The sequence below is a fragment of the Lipotes vexillifer genome, unplaced genomic scaffold (assembly GCF_000442215.2).
Source record: "Lipotes vexillifer unplaced genomic scaffold, Lipotes_vexillifer_v1.1 scaffold826, whole genome shotgun sequence".
NCBI lineage: Eukaryota > Metazoa > Chordata > Mammalia > Artiodactyla > Lipotidae > Lipotes > Lipotes vexillifer.
In genome coordinates, this window is record NW_006789439.1 from 423365 (window position 1) to 446180 (window position 22816).

Here is a 22816-nt window from a genome sequence, read left to right on the forward strand (position 1 = left end):
GAAAGAATAAGACTCAACACCCTCTCAACCTCTTTAGTGGGATGTTTTTACATCTTTTGGAAAAGACTACTCAGCATACTGGTTAGGATCACATTAACAAATGCCTGTATTTCCTCCAAAACAGTAAGTGGAATAAATAAATATCAACATTCTGTCTTAATAGAAATCCCTTTATGGGCACGAAAACAAATGAAAACTAGGTTGCCTAATTTTATGGCACAATAAATTATGTGAGATATGTGGAATAAATGGGAATTTGTCAAGAGGAGCATGCTTGTTTCCTGAAATTTTCGTGTATATTTTTACACGAAAAGTAAAAATAAATCTTATTTATTTCTTGGTTCTACAGAATTCCTCTAATCTATTTTCCTACCTACCATTCTAATCACTTGCTTCCAGAGACTGGCTCACCCACTTTATTGACTTTTTTCCAGCTTAGGTATATACAGTCTGGTAATAATAATAAGAATTTATTTTCATATAATGCAGGATTAAAAAGAGAACTTAACCTACAGAAATGAAAGCATAAGGAGACCAGGCTACTATAGTGAGAAACCTCACACATCACCAACCGTAGGGCATGCACAACCTAAAACTTGAGAAGTATCTTGTGATGCCATGATCTATAAAATTCCACATGACAACTTCAGTCCAAGACTCTCCTGAGTCAGTGATTTATAAAATGTGAATAGCTGATAACTGAATCTCAGCTTTGGTGAAAGAAAAAACTTCATATTTATTTAAACATTATAAGCTTTAGCATGTATAATTGAATTAAAAATCAAATATTAAATAAAGAAGAAACATTTTCGAGTTTTTCTCTATTCTGTTTCATTTTAGATGGAGCTTGCAAAGGAAGAAAAATGTGAATTTTTGCCTTTCCTGTCCCCACGGAAGGTTATAGTAAAAGGCGGGAGAATTGTTGCTGTGCAGTTTGTTCGGACAGAGCAAGATGAAACTGGAAACTGGAATGAAGATGAAGATCAGATAGTCCGTCTGAAAGCCGATGTGGTCATCAGTGCCTTTGGCTCAGTTCTGAGTGATCCTAAAGGTAGAGTGTTCGGGAGCTGAAATGTGTTATGAATTGTCTGTTATTTTACTGCCATAATGGTTTCCAGCTTTCAGGGAATTGTTTTTCACTTGAACATTCATTTCCTTCTTCTAGTATGGAATGCAAGAAATCTTGATTTATAAGGTGTAGAAATGGTATTTAATGTTTATAGAGAATTATTTTTAAAGTAGTGGGAATTGAAAAGAACATTAATCTTTCTTTTAAGCTTATAATCAAAATACATGTTCTACTTTGTAATAATTTTTGCCTTGTTTCCTCTATAAGAATAGCTTTTTCTTCAGTTAGACCTAGGGTAAGAAAATGTGACAGATAAGTTGTAAGAGCCAATCTTCAGTGATTCAAGCAAATTAGGATCTAATGAATAGTCAAAAATAGAATTCATGTTGACTACTATCTTCATGCCAAATCATCACTAGAGACATCAAAATTATCAGATTAGGAAGTTTGAACTCCTGTCATTTCATTTAAATGGCATAAATGGACATGCTAAGAAAGAACAAAATGCTTAAAAAAAAAGACAATGAGAAAAGGAAATGTTTTTCTTTTTTTTTTGGGGGGGTACGCGGGCCTCTCACTGTTGTGGCCCCTCCCGTTGTGGAGCACAGGCTCCGACGCGCAGGCTCAGCGGCCATGGCTCACGGGCCCAGCCGCTCCGCGGCATGTGGGATCTTCCCGGACCCGGGCACGAACCCTCGTCCCCTGCATCGGCAGGCGGACTCGCAACCACTGCGCCACCAGGGAAGCCCAAGGAAATGTTTTGTATAGCATTCCAAATGAATAATAAGTCAACCAAGTAAGACTATTTTGTGTTAAGTTTTCCCCACACACAGTGTTTCTGTGGACCATTGTATATAAAGCTTAGGTACCTCCCCATGCCTTCATTTTGCAAATCTTTTACCTTTTACTACACGCTGTCAAAATGACAATTAACTATTTTATTAACTAAAAGGAAAATAAAAGAAAGACATTTCTCTAGGTCAGAGATTCATTAAGAAAAACAGTAACCAAAAAAAGAAAAAATCTAAACCTGACGATTCCTATAACTTTCTACTATATCTATGCTAAAATGACATTTTGTGTCTGAAATAGAAAGAGATATATGCTTGGAAATGTGCATATTTCTGCAACAGATACGTGAAAATTTTAGCCACTCATCAAGATATTTTATCTGCAGGACATCAAACATCTTGGTATTTGAAAACATCCAGATGTTTAATGTCATCAAGATAAATGTTTTTGAATAGCTGGATGATGGCCTGAATTTGTCACTTTTCATCTAGACGTTTATGTGATATGTAGACATAGTCACAGTGTGGTTTGTTATTTGTTGATGAGTTCAGCAAGGAAAAAAAGAACAACGTATAAATAGCATTCTACTATCTAAAAAAATCATACTGTTCTTACTGCTCTGCCTATGACCAAAAATTGAGTAAAAAGTTGAATCATATTTAACTTGCAATTCTGTTGATTATTTGCCTATCAAAAAATAATTTATTTTACCATCTAAATTTATGTTCCACAACTGACAACTCTAATATTAAGAAAAATATATCTTTTCCTAAGCAAACTTAAAGTAGATGTGACTTAGAAGATCATAGAAAACAGCTTTCCAAAGCTTATGTTCCTGTGTGTGTGAAAGATTTAACTTAGTATTTAAAATATGAAGTAGAAGAAAAGAGAATTTGATTTATTTGTGCTTATTTGACGAAGTCATTTAAGAATTAATTTGTGTATTTTATTCAAAAATTTACTTGTGTTTGTTTCTCCCAGTGCTCTACATGTGTTACCCCTTATACATTAGAGAAATCAAGGAAAAATGGTTCTTCACTTTCCTTTCTTCCCCACTCCTGCTGACTTGAAAAACAAACTGCTTGGGAAATTTTTCCTCAAATAGAATTACTTGCTTTACGAGGGCCCTTCAATATTGACATTAATAAGAGCTACTTTCAAGTTAGAGGGGAGCTGGAAGAGTTGGAATATTAAATAGCATTCATGCCTCTACTGCTTTCTAAATATATTCAATATTGTTTTTTGAATGGAAAGCATTTAAAAAATAGTAGAGAGAATCATTATTTGTTAGAAGTTGATCAAGAAGATCTTATCTAAATGGTATTTAAAATCTTAAAATAATAATTTCAAAGAAAACTTTCATGTGCACATGTACAGGTATAGTAAAAATCAGTTTATAGGAAGCAATTTGTCCATTTGGCTAAGAAGAGAATATATTCATGTCTCCCTCTTCTACTCTGAATTTTATCTCATCTTGATACCCGTGTGATGTGATTTATGTGTGGTACCTTTGTGATTATTACATATGTGGTATGATATATTTTAATACATTTACTTATAATCTCTTTCCTTAAACATCAACCTGCTTTTCTACCCTTCTTCCGTCCTTCCCAACCTCACTTTGCACAGGCTCCAGTGAACTTCATGTCAAACTCAGTGACATCTTTTCAGTCCATATTCTATTTTCTGCATTTGACAGTGTTAAATATTTTTTTCTGTTTGAAAAACTCTCTTCCGAGTCACTTAACCTTTCTGAGCCTCAGCTTTCTTCCTCTATAAAAAAACAATGATAATAATATATACTCTTCCTACCTCTCAGGACTGTTGTCAGAATTAAAATGAAATGATGGGAAAGTGCTTTGGAAATGAAAATGTAACACATTATTATTGTTTATGACACTCCATTTTCTTTTTTTTTTTAAAGATTATGTATTTTATTTATTTATTTTTGGCTTGTGTTGGGTCTTTGTTGCTGCAAGTGGGCTTCCTCTAGTTGCAGTGAGCGGGGGCTACCCTTCATTGCGGTGCTCGGGCTTCTCATTGCAGTGGCTTCTCTTGTTGCGGAGCATGGGCTCTAGGCGCACGGGCTTCAGTAGCTGCAGCACACGGGCTCGGTGGTTGTGGCTCGCAGGCTTAGTTGCTCCGCAGCATGTGGGATCTTCACGGAACAGGGCTTGAACCCGTGTCCCCTGCACTGGCAGGCGGATTCTTAACCACTGTGCCACCAGGGAAGTCCAACACTCCATTTTCTTGCTTTTTCTTTTAACTATTCCTTTCCTACTGTCACTGACTGCTTTTCTTCCTCTAGCTTTCCAAAGTTCAGACTTTGCCCACTTCTATTCTTAATATATTTATTCCTTCACTGAACTGACTCATTCATTTGTTCACACATGCATTAATTCCTGTAAGAAATATTTAATGAACAACTTCTATGTGCCAAGTAATAACTAGATTACAGTAGGCACTATTGCACTTTTGTGTAAAATGACTCTGCAATCTCTTTTTCCACTCTCTGTGTCTCAGAAGACATTTCATCATATATTTATGCTCATGCATGTAACAATGATTTAGTGAGTTTCTAGAGAATGCCAGGTACCAAATTGTATTCTGGAGAGTACAAAGATGAATGATGCATTCCTTATACTTAAAAACCTCACAAACTGGTGTTGGAGGCAGACCTGCAAACAAATAGTTGTTTTAGCAAGTTAAGAATACATTTAGAGAGATATGCCCAGAGTAAGGAAGGATCACCTCATCAGGTTTCCTTAAGGCAGATTTCTTCTCAAGTTCACTATCATACCATAGTTCTCCTATCACTAAAGTCCAAAAATGGTGTCCCAGATTCAGATATCTAATTCCAGTTTTACTTTTCATTAAATTCAACAATTTTACCCTACACAATAGGATGAAGCGCCTACGCCTTAGTACTTGAGAACTTCAGGAAATGATTTTATGTATACTACGTGCCTGACTTTACGTTCCACTGTTCCCTCTTGAACTGTTTCTCCCAGTATCTAATACAGGGTGGATTCCAAAGCGGTTAATTTAGAAAGTCCTTGGTGAATGCATTATGTAAATATATGCTGAAGAATTCAAGGAATGAAATAAACTTGACAGAGTACATATAAAGTACAGTGATAATTTATACTCTCAGCATTGTCTGATTACAATAATATTTTAAATGAAAATAGTAGTGAAATGAAATTGTAGTGTCTCAATTATATCAATAATAGGTATTTGTAAAGGTAAACTAAGTTGGGAATTTGCATAAAATTAAATTTTTAATCTCATTTTTTTCTGATATACTGCGTCACTTTTGCAAGTCCCTTAATTTGTGTGTTTCACAAAGGAGAATATAAAATAACTTTATTTGGTATTAAGCACCCAATATATCTGTAATAAATATTTCATGTCAGAAAAATAGTAAGTGCCTTAATAGCTTAAAGAAAAGATAAGTACGTCAAATTTATAAAACAAATTTGTATAGTATCCTTGGATTACAGTTGCTAATTATTTCATTGTTCCTAAGGCTTGTAACAATTATAAGTAATCATCATTATTTTATTTAATTCTATTTTATTTCTCTTTTCTTTTGGATTGTAGTAGTAAGTGGGAAATAAGAACAAAAGACTCTGTATTCCACATCCCTGTGCATGGAATATATGTGTGCTTATTATGAGCACAATGTAATTGAATCCTTCATTAACTACTGTCTAAATTCTAAAGGCAGTGTGGTGTCCAATTTCTAATTTGATTAGTATGATAAAGTCTTAGTCTTATTTAATATCTTTCCTATGAAAAACTGAGAGTGGTTCCACATTTTCAAAATTCTCATCCATTTTCTCTAAGTATGTAAGATTCCAAATCACCTCAAATTTGGATTTTAGTATTGAAGACTGATTTTGAAGGCTGTCAGTAAATTAAGCACAAGCTACCTTTAACTGGCATTTCTACTCCACAAATATTGCCCTTCACTGGAAATTTTAAAACATTTATTTATTTATTTTAAAAGTATGTATTTCATAATATAGGAAGTCTCCTCTTCTATTAAACACCAATGTCAGTGTTTATGGAATTGAATTTTCCCTCTTTTTGTTTGTTTGGACAATGTCAAGTTTAAGAGACTTTTTCTTTATTTTATTCCCTTCTCTTTCTGCTTTGAACCAAACTGCCAGTTGTGAAAGCGTGCATATCTTCACTGTTGGTTTGGAATTGATAAGGAGAATGCGTTACCATTTTCGCTGACCTCACAGTTTCATTTTTCCAGTGGAGGTGATAACAGTCGCCTTGTCCTCACATTCCTAGGAGATCTAGTTGACACAGTTTTATGTGTCTTTGACTATGCGTTCAGACAACTGAAGGAAGGCACTTTAGCCATGACCTCTGTGCCTCTTTCATGCACTACACCACATCATCCTCTCATTCTTTTGAAGTGTCCACTGTGAAAAGAGATATGTGTTTTCATCTTCCAGAACCTATTATAATTTATCTTCCAATTAGATTGTAAACCCCAAAAAGGCATAGACTGTACCTTTATAGTAAGTTGTTGTCCCAATAGTGGCCAACATATTATTGTACCCATAATAGATGCACAATATATATTTGTGCATTTGACTTGACTTGATTCATGTTAAGATATTAATTTTATTACACCTAGTTGTTATTTTTTCCTGTTGTGGGGTCAGTTTGGTTTACTTTTCTTAGAAAGCACAAATGTTAGACAAGTAGTTCTATTTTTCTATTGCTATTGATTTTTTTCCCTGTTTTGGCATATATTGTTGCACTCTTTATAATCCAATAAATAGGACACTAATTAGAGTCCCTCTGGTAGAGCATCTTAGAGCAGGGGCTCTGGAGCCAGGCTACCCAGCTGGAAATCTGGCTCCCTTAGTCTCTTCATACTTTCTTGTGGTCTTGATCTTTTAAGAGGGAAGATTATAGCATCTACCTTCTAGAGTTATTTAAAGAATAAATAAATTAATAATATATGTAAAGCACTTAGATATATGTCTAGCACATAGTGAGCATCTCTTACATTTTGGATATTATGCTTGTGTAACAAAATCATATTTTAATAATTAAATTGAGTTATATTACACCCTTATGACATTATGAATGTTGTCTAGGAATAAAAGCATTTGAAAATTAGGACTTCGTTTGGGGCTCTGCAGGCTTCGTCCACGTGTCTTTATAAAATAAGTGAAGCAGATGCTCTTACAATTTATGATTTTTTAAATGAGAATATGTTTCCTATATTTGGTTATTTTTATTTACAGAAAAAAGATTACACAGCTTGTAACTGTATCATATGTTTTAAAAATGTTTTATTATCAATTCTGATGATTTTCATACCATTGAGACGAATTTTCTTTCAACTAATTGTTAGTAGTTAGAAAACTCCATTTTGTGTTTTCATATATAAAGAGCAGAGGATATTTTTAATATCTTTGTTTTTTCCTCTTAAACATGGTAAAACTGGGCCAAATTTTTGGTTTGTTTGCTCACTTTTATCTTAAAATGGAAAGAGAAGCACTTTAGAGGATACTAAGCTTGAGCTCTTAAGCATTTGAAAATTATGGTATGAGATAACTAAGATTAAAAACCTTTGCTTTTGGAAGGAAAGATAAGATGAATGGTGTGTAAAACTGACTCAGGATAATGCTGCACGGCACTGCTCAGGAGAGCAAATCACAAGGTGACTGAATTCTCTGGGCATAGCAGGGAGTGCATGGCTTTTCTTCTAGGAAAGGAGTTTATACACTTCACCCAGTGCCTACACTTTCTTCCTGCTTATCTTACTAGAGACAAGGAAACACGAAGCCCAATTCTTTCTGAAGATTTAAGGAAACCCTCAGAAAGCAACTTCCTTCGTAGCATTAGTTGCAATTGGTTCCATAAGGGAGTGAGATGTTTTTTTGGGGAGGGAGGGGGACGGTGATGGAGAGGCTTTAAAATTGCTTACCAGTTCCCTCAGAAAATTATTTCAAAACCTCATGGGGTAAATAAAAGGTTCTGCCAGTACTAGCTTCAAGTGTAGTTTGATTCACTCGCCTCCTACCCTGAGAAAAGATGCAGGCCATGGGTTAGTTTGCCTTGTTCTGGCCTAAGCCAGAGCTAGAAATTGCTATGTAGGCAAGAAATGGTGTGCATGAGACTGTGACAGTGCAGATATTCAGGAATTTTTCAAATGGGCCCATTGTTTTCCTCAATTATTTTAGGTGTTGGGAAAAACCTAGAAAAGATGTTTTAAACTGAGCACTAGATGAGTCAAGTGCCCAATAATAATAGTTACCTGTGCTTGAAAAGACATGGCGTCAGTATGTTTGATTTGTTTTTTTCCTTATTAAAATGTTACTTATATGGTACTTCTCTAATGGAAGTGGGAACACTGAGGCATTTTAATAACCCCCTTTTTTTTTAACCAATATGTTTCATTTTTCAAACAATAAAGTATGTCCTTCAGAAGCCACTCATGGCACTTAGAGATTCAGCAAACTTTTCTTTGAACAATGGTCCACTCTTTGTGGCCTTCAGCTTTCATCATTCCTCTTCTGCCTTTTACCAAAAATAAAGAGGAAGGGGAAGCAGTGGAGTACCAAGTTGAAAATGTGTCATACTTGGTCAGATTATCCCTGTTGCATGCATTTTTATAAACAGAAATGTTTACAATATAGTTTCAAAGAACAGGTTAAGGAATATTGCACTTTATTGATAGATGGGAGAACTTTTTAACTAATGGCACAAATGTTAGAGGCAGGGCCTCACTAATGATTAATACAACTAAGAATGGATGAGAAAGAACTGAAAAATAAAGTTGTCAGTCCAATGTAACTTATGGATATGTTACAATACAGTAACTTGTGTTGAAGTTTTCCTTACATACATTTCCAAACATGCTGGAAGGGATTTAAGAGATAATGTATTCTAGACTCCTAATTTCACAGATTTATTTGTTTAGCTAATGACTTCTGATGGCCTGCTATTCCAGGCCCTGGGCTGTATTCTGGGGATAAAGTGTGGACAAGGTGAATGCAAACTTTGCCTCCAGGAATGCAGTTTAATAAATTGTGCCAGGAGAAGTTTAGAGTCCTAGGGAAGCACAAAACGTAGTCTGAAGGTTCAGAGAAACTTCCTAGAGGAAGTGGGTTGTAAATTGAAGGCTGAGTGATGTGTAGGAGTTTCCAGGTGGAATGGGGGTGGAAGGGAGGGAGCCACGGGGAGATTATGCAACTTGCTCAGCACCACACTGTTAGATTAAGTAGTCATTTTTACAGTCATTTTTAAAAGCTATATTAGAAAAACCAGCATGTCTTTAGAAAGTTGTCATCAGCCTACTTATTTCATGCATGTTCTCATCTTTATAAATGAAGGTCTGAATTTTTCATTTTTATTTCTAAAATTGAACTTTTAATTTTATGATTTTTACTATTCATTCTCTCATTATTTTTCATGCAATGAACATTTTATAATATCCAAATATGTTATAGGCCCTGTCCAGGCACTAAGAATACAAGCATGAGTAAAAGAGAGTCTTTGCCTCCCAGGGACTCATAGGCTAATGAGAGAAACAGGCATGTAAATACATAAATTGTAGCATAATGTGCTAATTTGAGATGATATTTGGACTGGGTTTTAGGGCTTGAGTAGGAGTTTCTCTGTTAGAGGGAATATTCATACACAAAGTACATGCTGATGAATGGCCTCAGGTGACCAGACAATAGTGAGAAAGTCTGTTTAGCTGGAGCAGATGCTGTATGGTAAGATAAGGTGGGAAGTGGGTAGGGGTAAGATGGCAGGAAATTTGGCTGCAAATTTATGTGGAGTTAAGAGACTTATATGCTAAGCCAGGGGTTTTGAATTTTATCCTGTAGACACCCAGGTGACAAATGAGGGGGTTTAAATATGGGAGAGACCTTTATGTTAATGAGGTAATTCTGGTAGGTGATGGATCTTCCATCTCTCTGCTTAGGTTTGCAGCATTTGTAATATTCTTCAAATAGTTGGGAGTTAGAAACCATGAAGTCACCTTTGAGGTGGTTCATATCAGAAGACAAGTGTGTTTCCTAGTACTGGATGCCTGAAATAAGCAAAGTTACTCACCAGTCACAGGTAAGATCCAACAATTGCAGGTCCCCTGTTGGGAAGCTGCAGCAGTAAGATTTTCAGTGTTCAGGGAGGGAGACAACCTGTGCTCAACTGGGCAGCTGCCAAGCTATAGGCTTGACAAGGGTGTGTCATGCATGCCTAATTTCTACTTCCAGATCCACTAATTATAATTACTGAATTCAGCTTTTCTAAGAGAGGTGAGTAAGATACAGAGAGACACCACGAGTGTTATACCAATAATCGTTTCCCCACATGGAAGGAAGCATCAGGAGCGTGGAATAAGCATGTTGCTCCAAGGTGGCCTGGGATTAAGACAGAATAGTATCGATGAAACCAGTTAAAAGACTTGTTGTCAGTTTGCGTGGCTACTAATTAAGGCCCAGATTAAGTTAAAGGACATAGAACTGCAGAAGAACATTCAGAATCCAGACATATTTTTTTACGTAGACAGTCAGGGTTTGGTCATCTGATAAAGGGGTGGAATATGGAGTATCTAGCACGGGAATCTGATCAGATGTCCATAATGCCTACAGAACTCACAAATGCAGCAGACAGAACAGATCTGAGGGAAATGGTGATGTGTGTCATTTGGATTTGCCAATCCATTCAACAACTGGAAATAGGACTAGAACTAAGAACATTCTGATTGAAAAGAGACATTAAGAATCATTATCTATCATTTGTCTGTCTTTTCACTGTCATAACCTAGTGCCCAGAACAGTGGTTATTCATTGATTGAATTAATGAATAAAAGCTGTTATAACTTGTACTTTAGATAACAACTTCTTAAAAGTATGATGAAAGAGGACGTGGTATTTGGAAATCCAGAAGGATCTCACCTACCATATTATGAAGAGGAAAAAAATCAGCTTTTGTTATTGCTGCTTTTTAGGTGGTAAATATCTTTGGAGGACATGGCATCAAGACAGTTTTAATCCATGGTTCTGTACCTTCCCCCTTTCACTAATGCAGTTGGTTCCTGATGCTACCGTTTCATTTCATAATGCCTGAGTAACAAAAGATCGATATATCCTTTGTATCGTTGGCCCAGTGATGAGAATGAATCCTTTTTTAGTCCTCCCTGTACATTGTCTGGCTTTTAACTGTATTTTATGCAAGAAACATTCTCAGGAAACCAATAGTAAAACTGTACATATTTTCTTAAAAATTGTCCTAATTATCAGATTTTTTTCTGGCTGAAAGATTTATTGTCTTTCTATTATAGAATACACTGTGCAGAGTGAGGATAAAGTGGTAGGATTTAAAGCAAGTACTGGCATTTCTGCAGAGTAACCATCCAAAATAATGGAATCTTTGCACAGTTTTTCTTTGGAATTATTTTAAAGGGGTGAAGGTGATGAGGAGGGAGGTGAAACTGATAACAGTGTTGAAAGTGATTTGGACTCAACATCACATCACTTACAACTGCCTTAGACATCCGTTTGAAGCACAACATTGATATTTCTGTAATTATTTTACTTCCCTCTAATAACTGCATAGGAATAGGTTTGTTTCCCCAGTGAATAGCTCTGTTCAGAGCCTTCCCTTATCTTTGTTTTCCAGGTTTCACTAGTGGTTGATATCATATGCATTCTTACAGGGAGACAGTGGATAAATCAGTACTTTTCCATCAAATCAAAGATTACATACAAGAAGTAGAGCAGTGGCATGTAACAAGTTTTGCTGGGGAAAGAAGGTAGAAAATGGACAAAATAACATAATTGTTTCAGAGAACAGAAATCTTAAAACATAGGAAAATGTTATTCAACATAGAGTGAGTGTAATACATGTCCAGAGCTTTGTTTACCATAGCCTATTATATTTGTCTTTTAAATACTAGTTAGCTCATGGTATGCTAAAGGTTTATTCTGAAACCAAATATTCTTGTGAAGTGTTAAACTACAGTAAGCTGCTGCTGTGAGATGTAGAATCAAGATGTAAAATTTAGTGAAATTATAAATTTAGTAATGATGTAGATTGTATACTAATGTTCTTAGTAATATGTATTTGGTATTACAGATTAGTTTTGTTAATTACTTTGCATTTGTATTCTTGGCTCAAATCACAAAATAAAAATAACAGTATACCTATTTAAAATAGTCTGGTTAAATTAGATATTGACCTACATACATGTAAGTTGTAATTTCATCAGTTGGAAAATTACATTGGATCATATTTAATAGATCGCCCCCCAGTATGGAAGCTACCCAATTCAAATGTAATATTCACATGCAATTTATTAGGTGTCCCGAATGTGCTGGCATTGCTGGAGGAGAAAGCCAGCACTTACTTGAACATATATTCAGAGGTCTCGCCTAAGCTTTATATGTTCTAATGCTATCCAGTGCCAACCTTTTTTCCATGCTAGCCATTCTTATAATATTTTGTAATTATGAAGCTTTTCAAATGTTTTCAAAGGACTTTCATTTACACAACCATTTTTTTCCATACAAGTGCACGAAAGAGTGTCAAGCATATTATGTTCAGTGAGCATCCAGTGATTTTCCAAAACCTCTGAAAAGCGTATTGACAATTCACTTTGTTTAACATGGCCCAGTGTTTTCCCTGTATTTGCACACTGCTGCCAAATGAGCTACTGTATCACCAGTATCATTGTATTACTCTCATAGTTTAGAATCTAAAATTATTCTCCCCTGACAGTGGGATTGAAACCAAATATTTCAATTTAATTTTAACACCCTTCTAATCTGCCCTCCTACATACTTGTGGGACCTTATTTCCCATTCTTTCATTCGATATTTATTGAGTTTACAAGATTCTGGGTTAGGTTCTCCTGGGTTCACACACACACACAAAATACATTGTCCCTGTCTACAGGAGCTTGCAGTCTAATAAAGAGGGAAAAATGCAAAATGCCATTAGGTAGACTCAAGGAGAAATAGATAAACTGCTAGCATAACACACAGGGTGGAGAGATGACTTCCAGTTGTAAGCATCAAAGAAGCTTGTATGGAGGCAGTGGCATTGGTAATAGAGATGAAGGCTGGACGGGAATTAAGAGACTAGAGAAGGGAAAACACATTTCATCACAGTGAACAGGCTAGATACATACAAGGGGTAATTCCTTTGGCTAGATCATAGTGCACACAACAAGAAATAGTAAAGGCGGAGAAATGTATCATTGCTAATTCACAAAATGTTTTAGTGTTAGGCTGAAGTATCTGAATTTTCTTCTAAAGTTGGTGGGTACCTGAAATCTAAAGGGCCATGTCGGGCTTCCCTGGTGGCGCAGTGGTTGAGAGTCCGCCTGCCGATGCAGGGGACACGGGTTCGTGCCCCGGTCCAGGAGGATCCCACGTGCCGCGGAGCGGCTGGGCCCGTGAGCCATGGCCGCTGAGCCTGCGCGTCCGGAGCCTGTGCTCCGCAACGGGAGAGGCCACAGCAGTGAGAGGCCCGCGTACCGCAAAAAATAAATAAATAAATAAAAAATAAAGGGCCATGTCAATAAAATATGTTCCCCTCACACACAGAGGGAAACAGATAATTTTGTGTCTCCTTTTTGACTCCTCTTCTCCTATTTCAACCTATACACCTTATATACTCTAAATTATGTTGACAGTAGGACTGCAGAGTAATTTATTCATATTTTAACCCAAAGTACCCAGCACAGTCTCAAGGGTTCACTGAATGAATGGCTAAATGGATGAATGAAGAGATGGATAAATGTTGGGTTGAATAGAATGAAATGATTGCTTTATTCTAAATACTGCGACAGAAAATTCACAGTAAAGACAAAAGCCTATGAAAGCAATGTTTATGTAAAGTATCACATGAAGACCAGCAAGTCCTCCTTCTGTTGAGGGAATGGTCAGATGCTTGATACTTTCACTTGCATTGAAAATAGTAGCTTCCTCACTGGTCACCCTGCATTTACTCTTGCTTCCTTATAATCCTACCAGAATCAGCTTTATAAAGAGGAATTACATCATTTCATTCCCCTGTTCCAAACCCTCCAGTGGTTTCCTACTTTGTTTAGAATAAAATTCTTCCCACAGCTTATGAAGCCCTCCTTGATCAGGCCTCTGCCCATCTCTAGGCCCCCTCCCCTCTTCTCTTGCTTGCTTTCTTCCATGCACATAAAGCCTCGCTTCTACTCTTCAAGTGCATCAACTTCAGCTCATTCTAACTCCTCTGTAACAGTTCCCTCTGCCTGGAATGATCTGCCTCAAGGTCTTCACATGCTGGCTCATTCTTATCCTTTGTTTTAGCTCAGATGTCATCTCATCAAAGAGCCCTCTGTGCCCCTCCATCCCCACCATGATCTTCCATTTCTCAGCCCCCTCACCTCATAACACTCTCATTGATATATCTCTCTTCATAGCCATTTTCACTATCATATAGTTCACTTACTTGTTTACCTTTTATTTTTTATCTTCTGCCAACTGAAATGTACATCCCACAAGGACAGTTCCCTTATCTGTGGTTTACTACAGTGCCTACAGCTGGATTTAGTACACAGCAGACAATATTTGCTAATTGAATGAACCAATGCAAGCTAGTGCCATATTTTTTTCCTATGCAATCATTACTAAAGTCCCAGAAGAACATCCTGTATGCACTGCCTTGCTGTCTGTGCCAGATCCTTTCTCCTTAACCCCTTTTATTCTGCCTTTTGCCTTCACCATTTACCTGCACATGTCATCTTTTTACTGCTCATTGAACTCCAGATCCCCAAATCTGGTTACCTACCTTACATATCTCTTGTATCTGAAATTTCTTGAAATGATCACTTCTTGGCTGTATAGCTCAGAAACATCTTGATTCTCATGAAACTCTGATGATTCCTCTTCTGGCTTTAGTTCAGGTTGTGATTGCTGCCACTTTAAAAAATAAATGGTTCATTCTATTTTTACCCAGGTTTGTGTTCTTTCTCTAGAATTTCATCCATCATATGACTATATCTAATCCCAAGGTGTAGGGCCCTCCACTAAGGTCTAGGTGTTTATCTCCAAATGCCTCTGAAGGTATTCCCAGTTGGTACAGCTGTGGTGGATTTGTGGTTAGGTTCACATCCTGAGAATGTGATCTGTGTAACTTACTCTCAGTTTCCTCAGCTGTAAAATTAAAATAATACCTATTCTGTGAAGATCCAGAGAGATAACATATGCATTGCCTCATCCAAAACCAACCACATGTTCCTGGGACACTCGATAAATGTTTGTCATTATTATCATCATGAATTCTATTGAATATAGCCTTTGTCAATACCAAAGATAGTTCTTGACTGCATGGTAATACAACCAGTACTCTATATAAAGAAGCTATATTTTTGAATCATGCATTTACTTATGTGCTAAAATTGTTTAAAATAAATTCTACTGTATGTTTTAAGTTTGCACTGAAGTATGCCTACAGCCGATTGACAAGGAAAAAAAAGTCATAAGATGGATATCAAAAAGTAACATTAATGAGCTGCTAAAGCTAAAATTACAGGAACTTATGAAATTGGTTAAACATAAAAACCATTAAACTGTTTACTGAAGCTTCACAGATATACTGCAGCTAATGAGCATTTCTGCTATTTAAATAAGCCCAAATTGAACACACATTACATGGATACATAATTAGTCATGGCAGTCAAACACACATAGACTTACTTTTAAAGCTCTATTTAGGGAATCTTTTCCATTTGATTTATTTTGTTAATTAAAATATTTTTCAGTATTCACTTATATTTTAATAATATTGTTTTCACAAGTAGTGTAATTTACTTCTGGCTTTCTATTTGTTTTTATTTATGCTTTAAATGCAGCAAATGAGGATTTTATATTAAACATTTTTTAACCCCTTTCTGTAGTTATTTATATCACTTGATGGTATCATCCAGCATTTTAAAAAGTTCTTTCACTGAGAAGTATACATAAAATATTTCAGTAGCCTTTCCACTTTTTTCACTGTCTCCTAATTATCAAGAGGTATTAGGCACCCAAATGTGCATAGAATTATGATGACTATGGTCCAAATCAGATTAAAGGATGATCTATTCCTTCAAGGAGTTTGTAGTCTTAAGTAGATGGTATCATTGAATATAAATAAGCAAATCAAAGTGCAGAATTTGGGAATCCAACTGAGAATTTGAAAACAATCCCCATATATTTTCCTCAAGGACACTGACCTCCTTGAGGAGATCTCTTACAGAGAAAATGAAATCAAATCTTCAAGGAGTTTAGTGTTTTAAATAGATGGAATTATTGCAGGGAAATAAGCAAGTCAAGGTGAAGTGCTTAGACAATTTTAATTCTGAACTGATTAGTTGGTCAGTTTAGGAAATGAGAATGAGACTCCCTATAGAATACAGGTAAAACAAATGGAGTTGCTACAGGCTATTATTGATATCCATCTTTTGTATTTAACCTGGGGAGTCTAAGCTTGTCTTGGGCATGGAGGGAAAGAAAATTAAATCTGTACTTTTACACTGCCTGAATTCTACAAGCATATCCAAACTGAGCATTATTTAACCATAGCAGTAGGAAAGTCAAATAGTTAAATCAGTCAGAAGAAATTAGCCAAGTGCCTATTCTTCTCTAATCAGTGTGTTTGTCACTGCAGAGACTTTCTTTAGAAGCTTTGGGAAGCTTTTGGAAAATACTTGGGTTTCTTCTCTACAATGAGCTGATTCTCTAATTGTGGAAATAAGACCTACAAGAAAGATAATTGCTGCCCCTCCAAACTCAATCTGCTTCATTTTGATTATTCCCATGGTTCCCAATAGTGAAACCTTAAGGGACTGTTTTTGACCTATTCCTGGCTTTTTCTTTCCCTCACACCAAGGGTCAGTGGCAAGGAGAGCTTTGGAGTGAGAAATAACTGGATTCATATACTGGCTTTACCACCTCTTGGCTGTATTTAGGATGCTAATACCTACCTTAAAGAGTTGTGCTGTGGTCTAAATGAGACTACTGTATGGAAATATTCAGCATCATGTCTGCCTCACACAAGGGATCAATGAATGCTGATTGTTTTCCTTAACGTTCTCCATTAGGTGAGGATGATATAAATGAGATGTAAGGAGTAACTAGGAGAGAATTTCCTTTGGTTGAATTGTTAGAACATGGTAACTGACTGCGTGTTGAGATAAGTGGAGAGAAAAGATTCAAAGATTATGCCAAGACTAAGATCTATTTCTATGTTTTTTTGAGAAGGAAGAACAGGAAAAAGCAGCAGTGAAGGTTAAAGAGTGATCATGGAGGCAAATGGAAAAGCGGAAAGTGTGGTGTCATTGAAGCCAAGATAAGGGGCTTTTATGAGGGGGAAGTGGTCATCTGTTGAATGCTACTGAGAAATCAAGGAAGACAGTGACATGCGTAGGGTGAGACAGTTGAGGCACTGACCTGCCCTTGCGTGATCTTGAGCCTAAGGACCTTCTTAAATCTTGTTCTGTGGGTGTCTCACCCCACCCCACCCTAGTTCCTGAAGTGAGGTGATGACGGGAAGGGTCACTGGATGTGGCAATCTGGATCATCTTAGTGATAAGAGTTTCAGTGAAGCTTTGGTGGTCACAATGAGTAGGAGACATGAAAAAGCAAGCTTACTAATAATTGTGAAATGTGAAAATCCCGGAGGAAGCTTGTGAACTAGGTTTTAGATGTGACAATTTAGAAGGGACAGTAGAGCATCCACATTGGAATCTCTAACAGGCAGCTAGAAGTGTCAGAATAAAAAAGCAGAAGGTCGTGTTTGAGGTCATTTCCAGAGAGATGAAGTTAAAAGCACAAGACAACTATAATTTCTGACACAGAAAAGTGTAGTAGACAATATTTGAGAGCTGGGAAGAGGATGATGACGAGATGAAGAGGAGCCAGATAGAGCCTAAGGACAGTTTAAACAGGAGAGTCCGGACAGAGTAGCATTCCGCAAATCAGAGAAGGAGATCAAAATTACCCTGATTCGTCTATTGGATGCTATAGAAAGGCAAAAAGGAAGTCACAGAATTTGGTGACCATAGAGACCATATTTGCATAAGAGTGGTACACTGGAAGGAATAATTGGGTGGTAAAAAATGTAGGTAGTGTAAATTACTCCAGAAATTAGATAAAAGAAGATGTAAGAATGGCAGTGAGAAGAGAGAACCAGGTTAAGACCAGTTTTTCAACATAGGAGATGAGAGAGGAGAATATGAGAAAGGCAATAGTCTAAAAATAATCAGAGATACTTGAGGTTCTGTAGGAGCAGGAAGGTACAATATCAAGGTTGACTTTTGAGGGGTTTACAGAAAGAAAATGATGAATTGGCATTGTCCGCTCCATTGTGTTTGGGAATGGACAGCATGTTGATTCGAATACCCAGAGGCAGAAGGGAGGTGTGAGAACAAAGCTCGTGCCAACCGGACTTGATATTCTTTTTTTTTTTTTTTGTGGTACGCGGGCCTTATCACTGTTGTGGCCTCTCCCGTTGCGGAGCACAGGCTCCGGATACGCAGGCTCAGCGGCCATGGCCCAGCCGCTCCGCGGCATGTGGGATCTTCCCGGACTGGGGCACGTGTCCCCTGCATCGGCAGACGGACTCTCAACCACTGCGCCACCAGGGAAGCCCCGGACTTGATATTCTTAGTTGAAGGCATTCTGTGATTCTGTCCCCCGCTTACCCCAGATTATTCTATTTAAACACAGCTCTGATATCCTGGCCCAGTAATTAGAATTTATTTGCTCTTGCTGAGATTTTGCTTTCAGCTCTGATTTACTGAGATTATTGCCTCAGCTCGCCTTTTTGTTTCATTCTGCTTTGGTCCTCTTGGCTAATATGTTATGTAAAATTAAACAACAAGCACATTGATGAATTCATCTGTTTTCAAGATATCATTTTATTATAAATGTTGAAATTTTTTATTCCCCCCATTGTTTTATAGCATCTCAAACTCTCCAAAGAATACTAATAATCGTTCTTCATTATGATTTCTGTTGTATTGTTTTATTGTTTATGGAGAATTAATTTATATTTATGTGCTAAAATATAACATTCTTGACATCTTTTTATAAATACTGAGAAATATACTTGTCATATGCTTGTGGGTTTCTCTTCTACATATATGACAGCACAGCTACATCAGTTTAATTGACCTTGGCAATCTGCATCTGCCAGTGATGTGTCCCTGAGGGATGGTTTCTGCAATTTTAAGCTGTGGCTTATTGAAGAACTTGTGTGTCACAATACAATTAAGTCTATATAAAAAAAATCATCTCATGCATAACATTAAGTTGACTAAAAGTTCCTATTTCAAAACCATTTCTTGTTTTAAAGCTACCTCAGAGTGTCTTTGTTTTTTAAATAAGCTCATTCGAACATAGTAGTGATTAAAGCAGAAAATTAACATAAATCTTGAATGTTTGGTATGAATTAAGGATGTTTTCATTCCTTTTAAAGACTGCATAAAATTCCAGGCACCATAACATTTAACACATTTCTATCCCATTTGCAGAATAATACAGACTGTGAATAAGCACGTTTTGGGATTCTTTTTCAAGTTCTTTTTCTGTTCATCTATGGAACTACCAGGACATATGCTGCAGTCTCCAGCAAGATGCAATCTCATGGAAATCTGTGGGGAAACTATGTATGATCATAACAGAAAATCCCTCTTCCCCCACCCCCATTATTTTATAAACAAGAAAGAAAATAATACAATCCTTCTATTAATATTCATTTAACACTTCATAGGATATGGCAAGCAGTTATTTGGTTTGCAAATGTAAATATACATTTTTCATCCACTTATGCTTTCATTCCTTCCAAGCTAGATAAAGGCAAAACAGAAGATATCCTTCTGAGACTTATTTTTATTGTATTCCAAGTTAAACGTATCAGCAGAGATGTAAGAGAGCTGTGGGGAGTCCATAGAAGGATAGTTACAATGACAAGGAGGATGAAAGTCCCTCTAATAAGAAGCAGCTAAATAAATGAACTCCTTCCTGACAAATTATGAATAAAAGCATATAGATTTTTTTCACTGAATCCTTAATTTGAGTTCTAAGTTAAATACTTTGGAGCTTTAAAAATATGATTAAGTAATAGAAATAGCTACATTTCAAAAGAGTCATCGAAATTGTGAAAAGTATTAGGATCCACAATCAGAATCAACAAAGTTTCAAAAAATTAATTAATCCCCTCTCTCTGTCTCTCATGTTTAAGTATTGAGTCCACTGTGCCTACAGGGAAACGATCCTAATCATTTGATGTTCAAGTTGTAATGAATAGTCATTCTTGTGTTAGCTGCTTAGTGCCACTGATTGAAAACATTTCTGACCCACTAAAGCATCGCTTATATTCTTATAAGCTGTCCGTGTTCTATTTTTTTCAATTTTTTCTATTTTTTCAATGATCCTTTATCATTTGGACAAAGAAAAAATTAAAATACTAGATATTAAAATGCAAACAAATAATCTCTATTTTGACTGATGTAAGCTTTGCTATACTTTTTAATAACATCATAACCAATTGCTTGATCTCTCATTTTTTCTATTTATTTCTTAAATGAAACTATGAACATGTTAAACTCGAAGCCCTCTGAAAAGAGTAGGGGGAAAATTAAATAGGTGATTTTCAAAAGGGGGCTGAGATAATTTTTACTGTGAGAGAAAAATTCTGTTTTGGAATACAGTGTCATAGTTATTTGATTATTTGTGAGGTTATTTGGATGTTACAAATGATAGAAAAGTTAAAAGTTTATATTCAGGTCTGACTTAAAGCTATAATTGAGTTAAATATTGAGGAAAGAGAGCATATTTTAAAAAGTAAACATGAGTATGTATGAATGTTTAGAGACATAAAGTAATACAAAGTGTATCCAATGGAAAGACCCATGAGTAGAATAGTGCTTTTGAATTCACAAATAAATATTCCTAGGTTGGCTTATAGTGTTGGTGCTAAATATTTTAAGAAATGCAAGAATTACTTATTAAACTTCTAGTAACGTCTCCTATTTATTGACTGAGTTAGTGATAGAGCGCTAATATTAAAGTGAATCATACCATATGCATTTGTAAATCATAAAAAAGTTATAAAGCACGTTATTCATGAACTTCAACTTAATTCAGCAAGCATTTATTCAGCACCTACTATTTAAGGTGCACTGCACTGAAGAGTAGATTCAAGTTTTGCGAGACCTGAAGCCTATATAACTTGAGGACTTTCTATAAAAAAGAAAAAAATTTCAAATTCAAATTTAGGCCTTGAAAGAGGCCCATGCAAGTGAGGGACCCTGAAGCTTAAGCTTCAATAACTTCACAGTATATATGTCTTTGACTCTAATAGCTGCTGTGGGAAATCAAAGATAACTAAGGCATAATCCCTGCATTGCTCAAGCTTAGAGTGAAATCTGTGCTAATCTTCAAGGATATTCTTGTAAAAAAATGAGGAAAATGTATAAAAGAGCTTTGATCTCCTAGTGAAATAATTCTGAATTTCTTCTCATTTAAAAACCGTCTTTATTTCAGATCTCTATGTAGGACAAGGTTGTATCAAAGTCTTGGACAAATAAGGTCAGTTCTTATACAGGAGAATTACATTTTACCCCTTGCATGTGAGTGTGTGTATGTCTCTATACCACTCAATGATGGTGTGTTACAGTTACCATTATTCTAATAGGTTGAATTGATGAGCCATGCTCATTATCGATGTTTTGCAACTCAGGTAACTGTCAACAGATGGTAGTGATGATCTGTTATGCAACGGGGAATAAATGCTAAAGGTCTCTTTTCATGTGACCTTTAAAGACAATAGAAAAATCTCAGAATGCCATTCTGTATTGAAAATAATTACATGAAAATTTAATTTTACTCTCAATGAAGGGTGAAATTGCATCACAGATACAAACAATAGAAGATTTTTAAATAAAAACCTGAGCATGATGGCATTGATCCATCTACTCATCCATCCATCCATCCATCCATCCATCCATTGAATTGAATGTCTCTTATGTTTTAAGTGCTGTGCTAGGCTTGGTGGCACAGTGGTAAGCAGTATAGTAGCATGGGCACATTCTTGTTCTCATGGAACCTACAGTCTTGTGGGGAAAACACAATCAACAGTAGTCCCTTAGTAGTTTTCTAGAATTCTAATATTCTTCAAGTAGAAAGCTACAAATATGCACCAGGGTTTATTTTTATGTTTTTTTTTTCTATTATTGCTCAGAAAAATATAATTTTAGAATAACATGGTTTGGCTATTTTATTTTAAACTTAAATTATTCATCTATTCAACTAATTTTTGTATTCTAAGAGCTTCCAATATTTTCTCCTTTTGTTTATATTGTTATATTTTCTTTTCAATTGGAGTAAAAAATAGCTCCCTTAGTCTATCTTGAGAAGCTGTGCTTACAATTCATGATATGAATACCTGGAAAGAACATTTTATCTTAAACACTGCCTCAGTTTGCTCCATCATATATGGTACTGTCTACCTTTCTTTATTTCTTCTCTAGATCAACTCCTTAATCTAACTTATTTTCGTTTATCTCTTCCAAATATCCAGATCGTGTGACGAGTGAGTTTCCTTTAGATAATTTTTCTTAAAGGGACTCAACCTCTTCCTTTTCCTGACATGTTTAGATTCATTGGAACACAGCATATTTAGCAGATAATTTAAATCTCTTTTACAGAACAGTTTCCACAAAGAACTAATGTTAATGGTTGCATTTGTAGATTTTTACAAAATAAAACAGAAATTGCTGGCTAAATGTAACTGTATTCTGGGTCCATTAAATCGCTTAACATTAAGTGTAAGTAATTTGATGGAAACGTAGAAGATATTGTTTTGTTCATAAAACTTGCTGTGAAAGGAAGAGATTGGCAGTTGATTCAAATTCACAATATAACTTACATCTGTGTTACACAG

General features: G+C 36.0%; 1 protein-coding gene across 1 annotated transcript in view; it reads left to right on the forward strand.

Annotated features, from left to right (window-relative positions):
• DPYD (dihydropyrimidine dehydrogenase) overlaps positions 1-22816 on the forward strand; it is an 821342-nt gene that overhangs the window by 370962 nt on the left and 427564 nt on the right. The window contains exon 11 of the mRNA XM_007462610.1: positions 841-1051. Coding sequence (XP_007462672.1) covers positions 841-1051 — 211 coding nt within the window. The remainder of the gene's footprint in view (positions 1-840; positions 1052-22816) is intronic.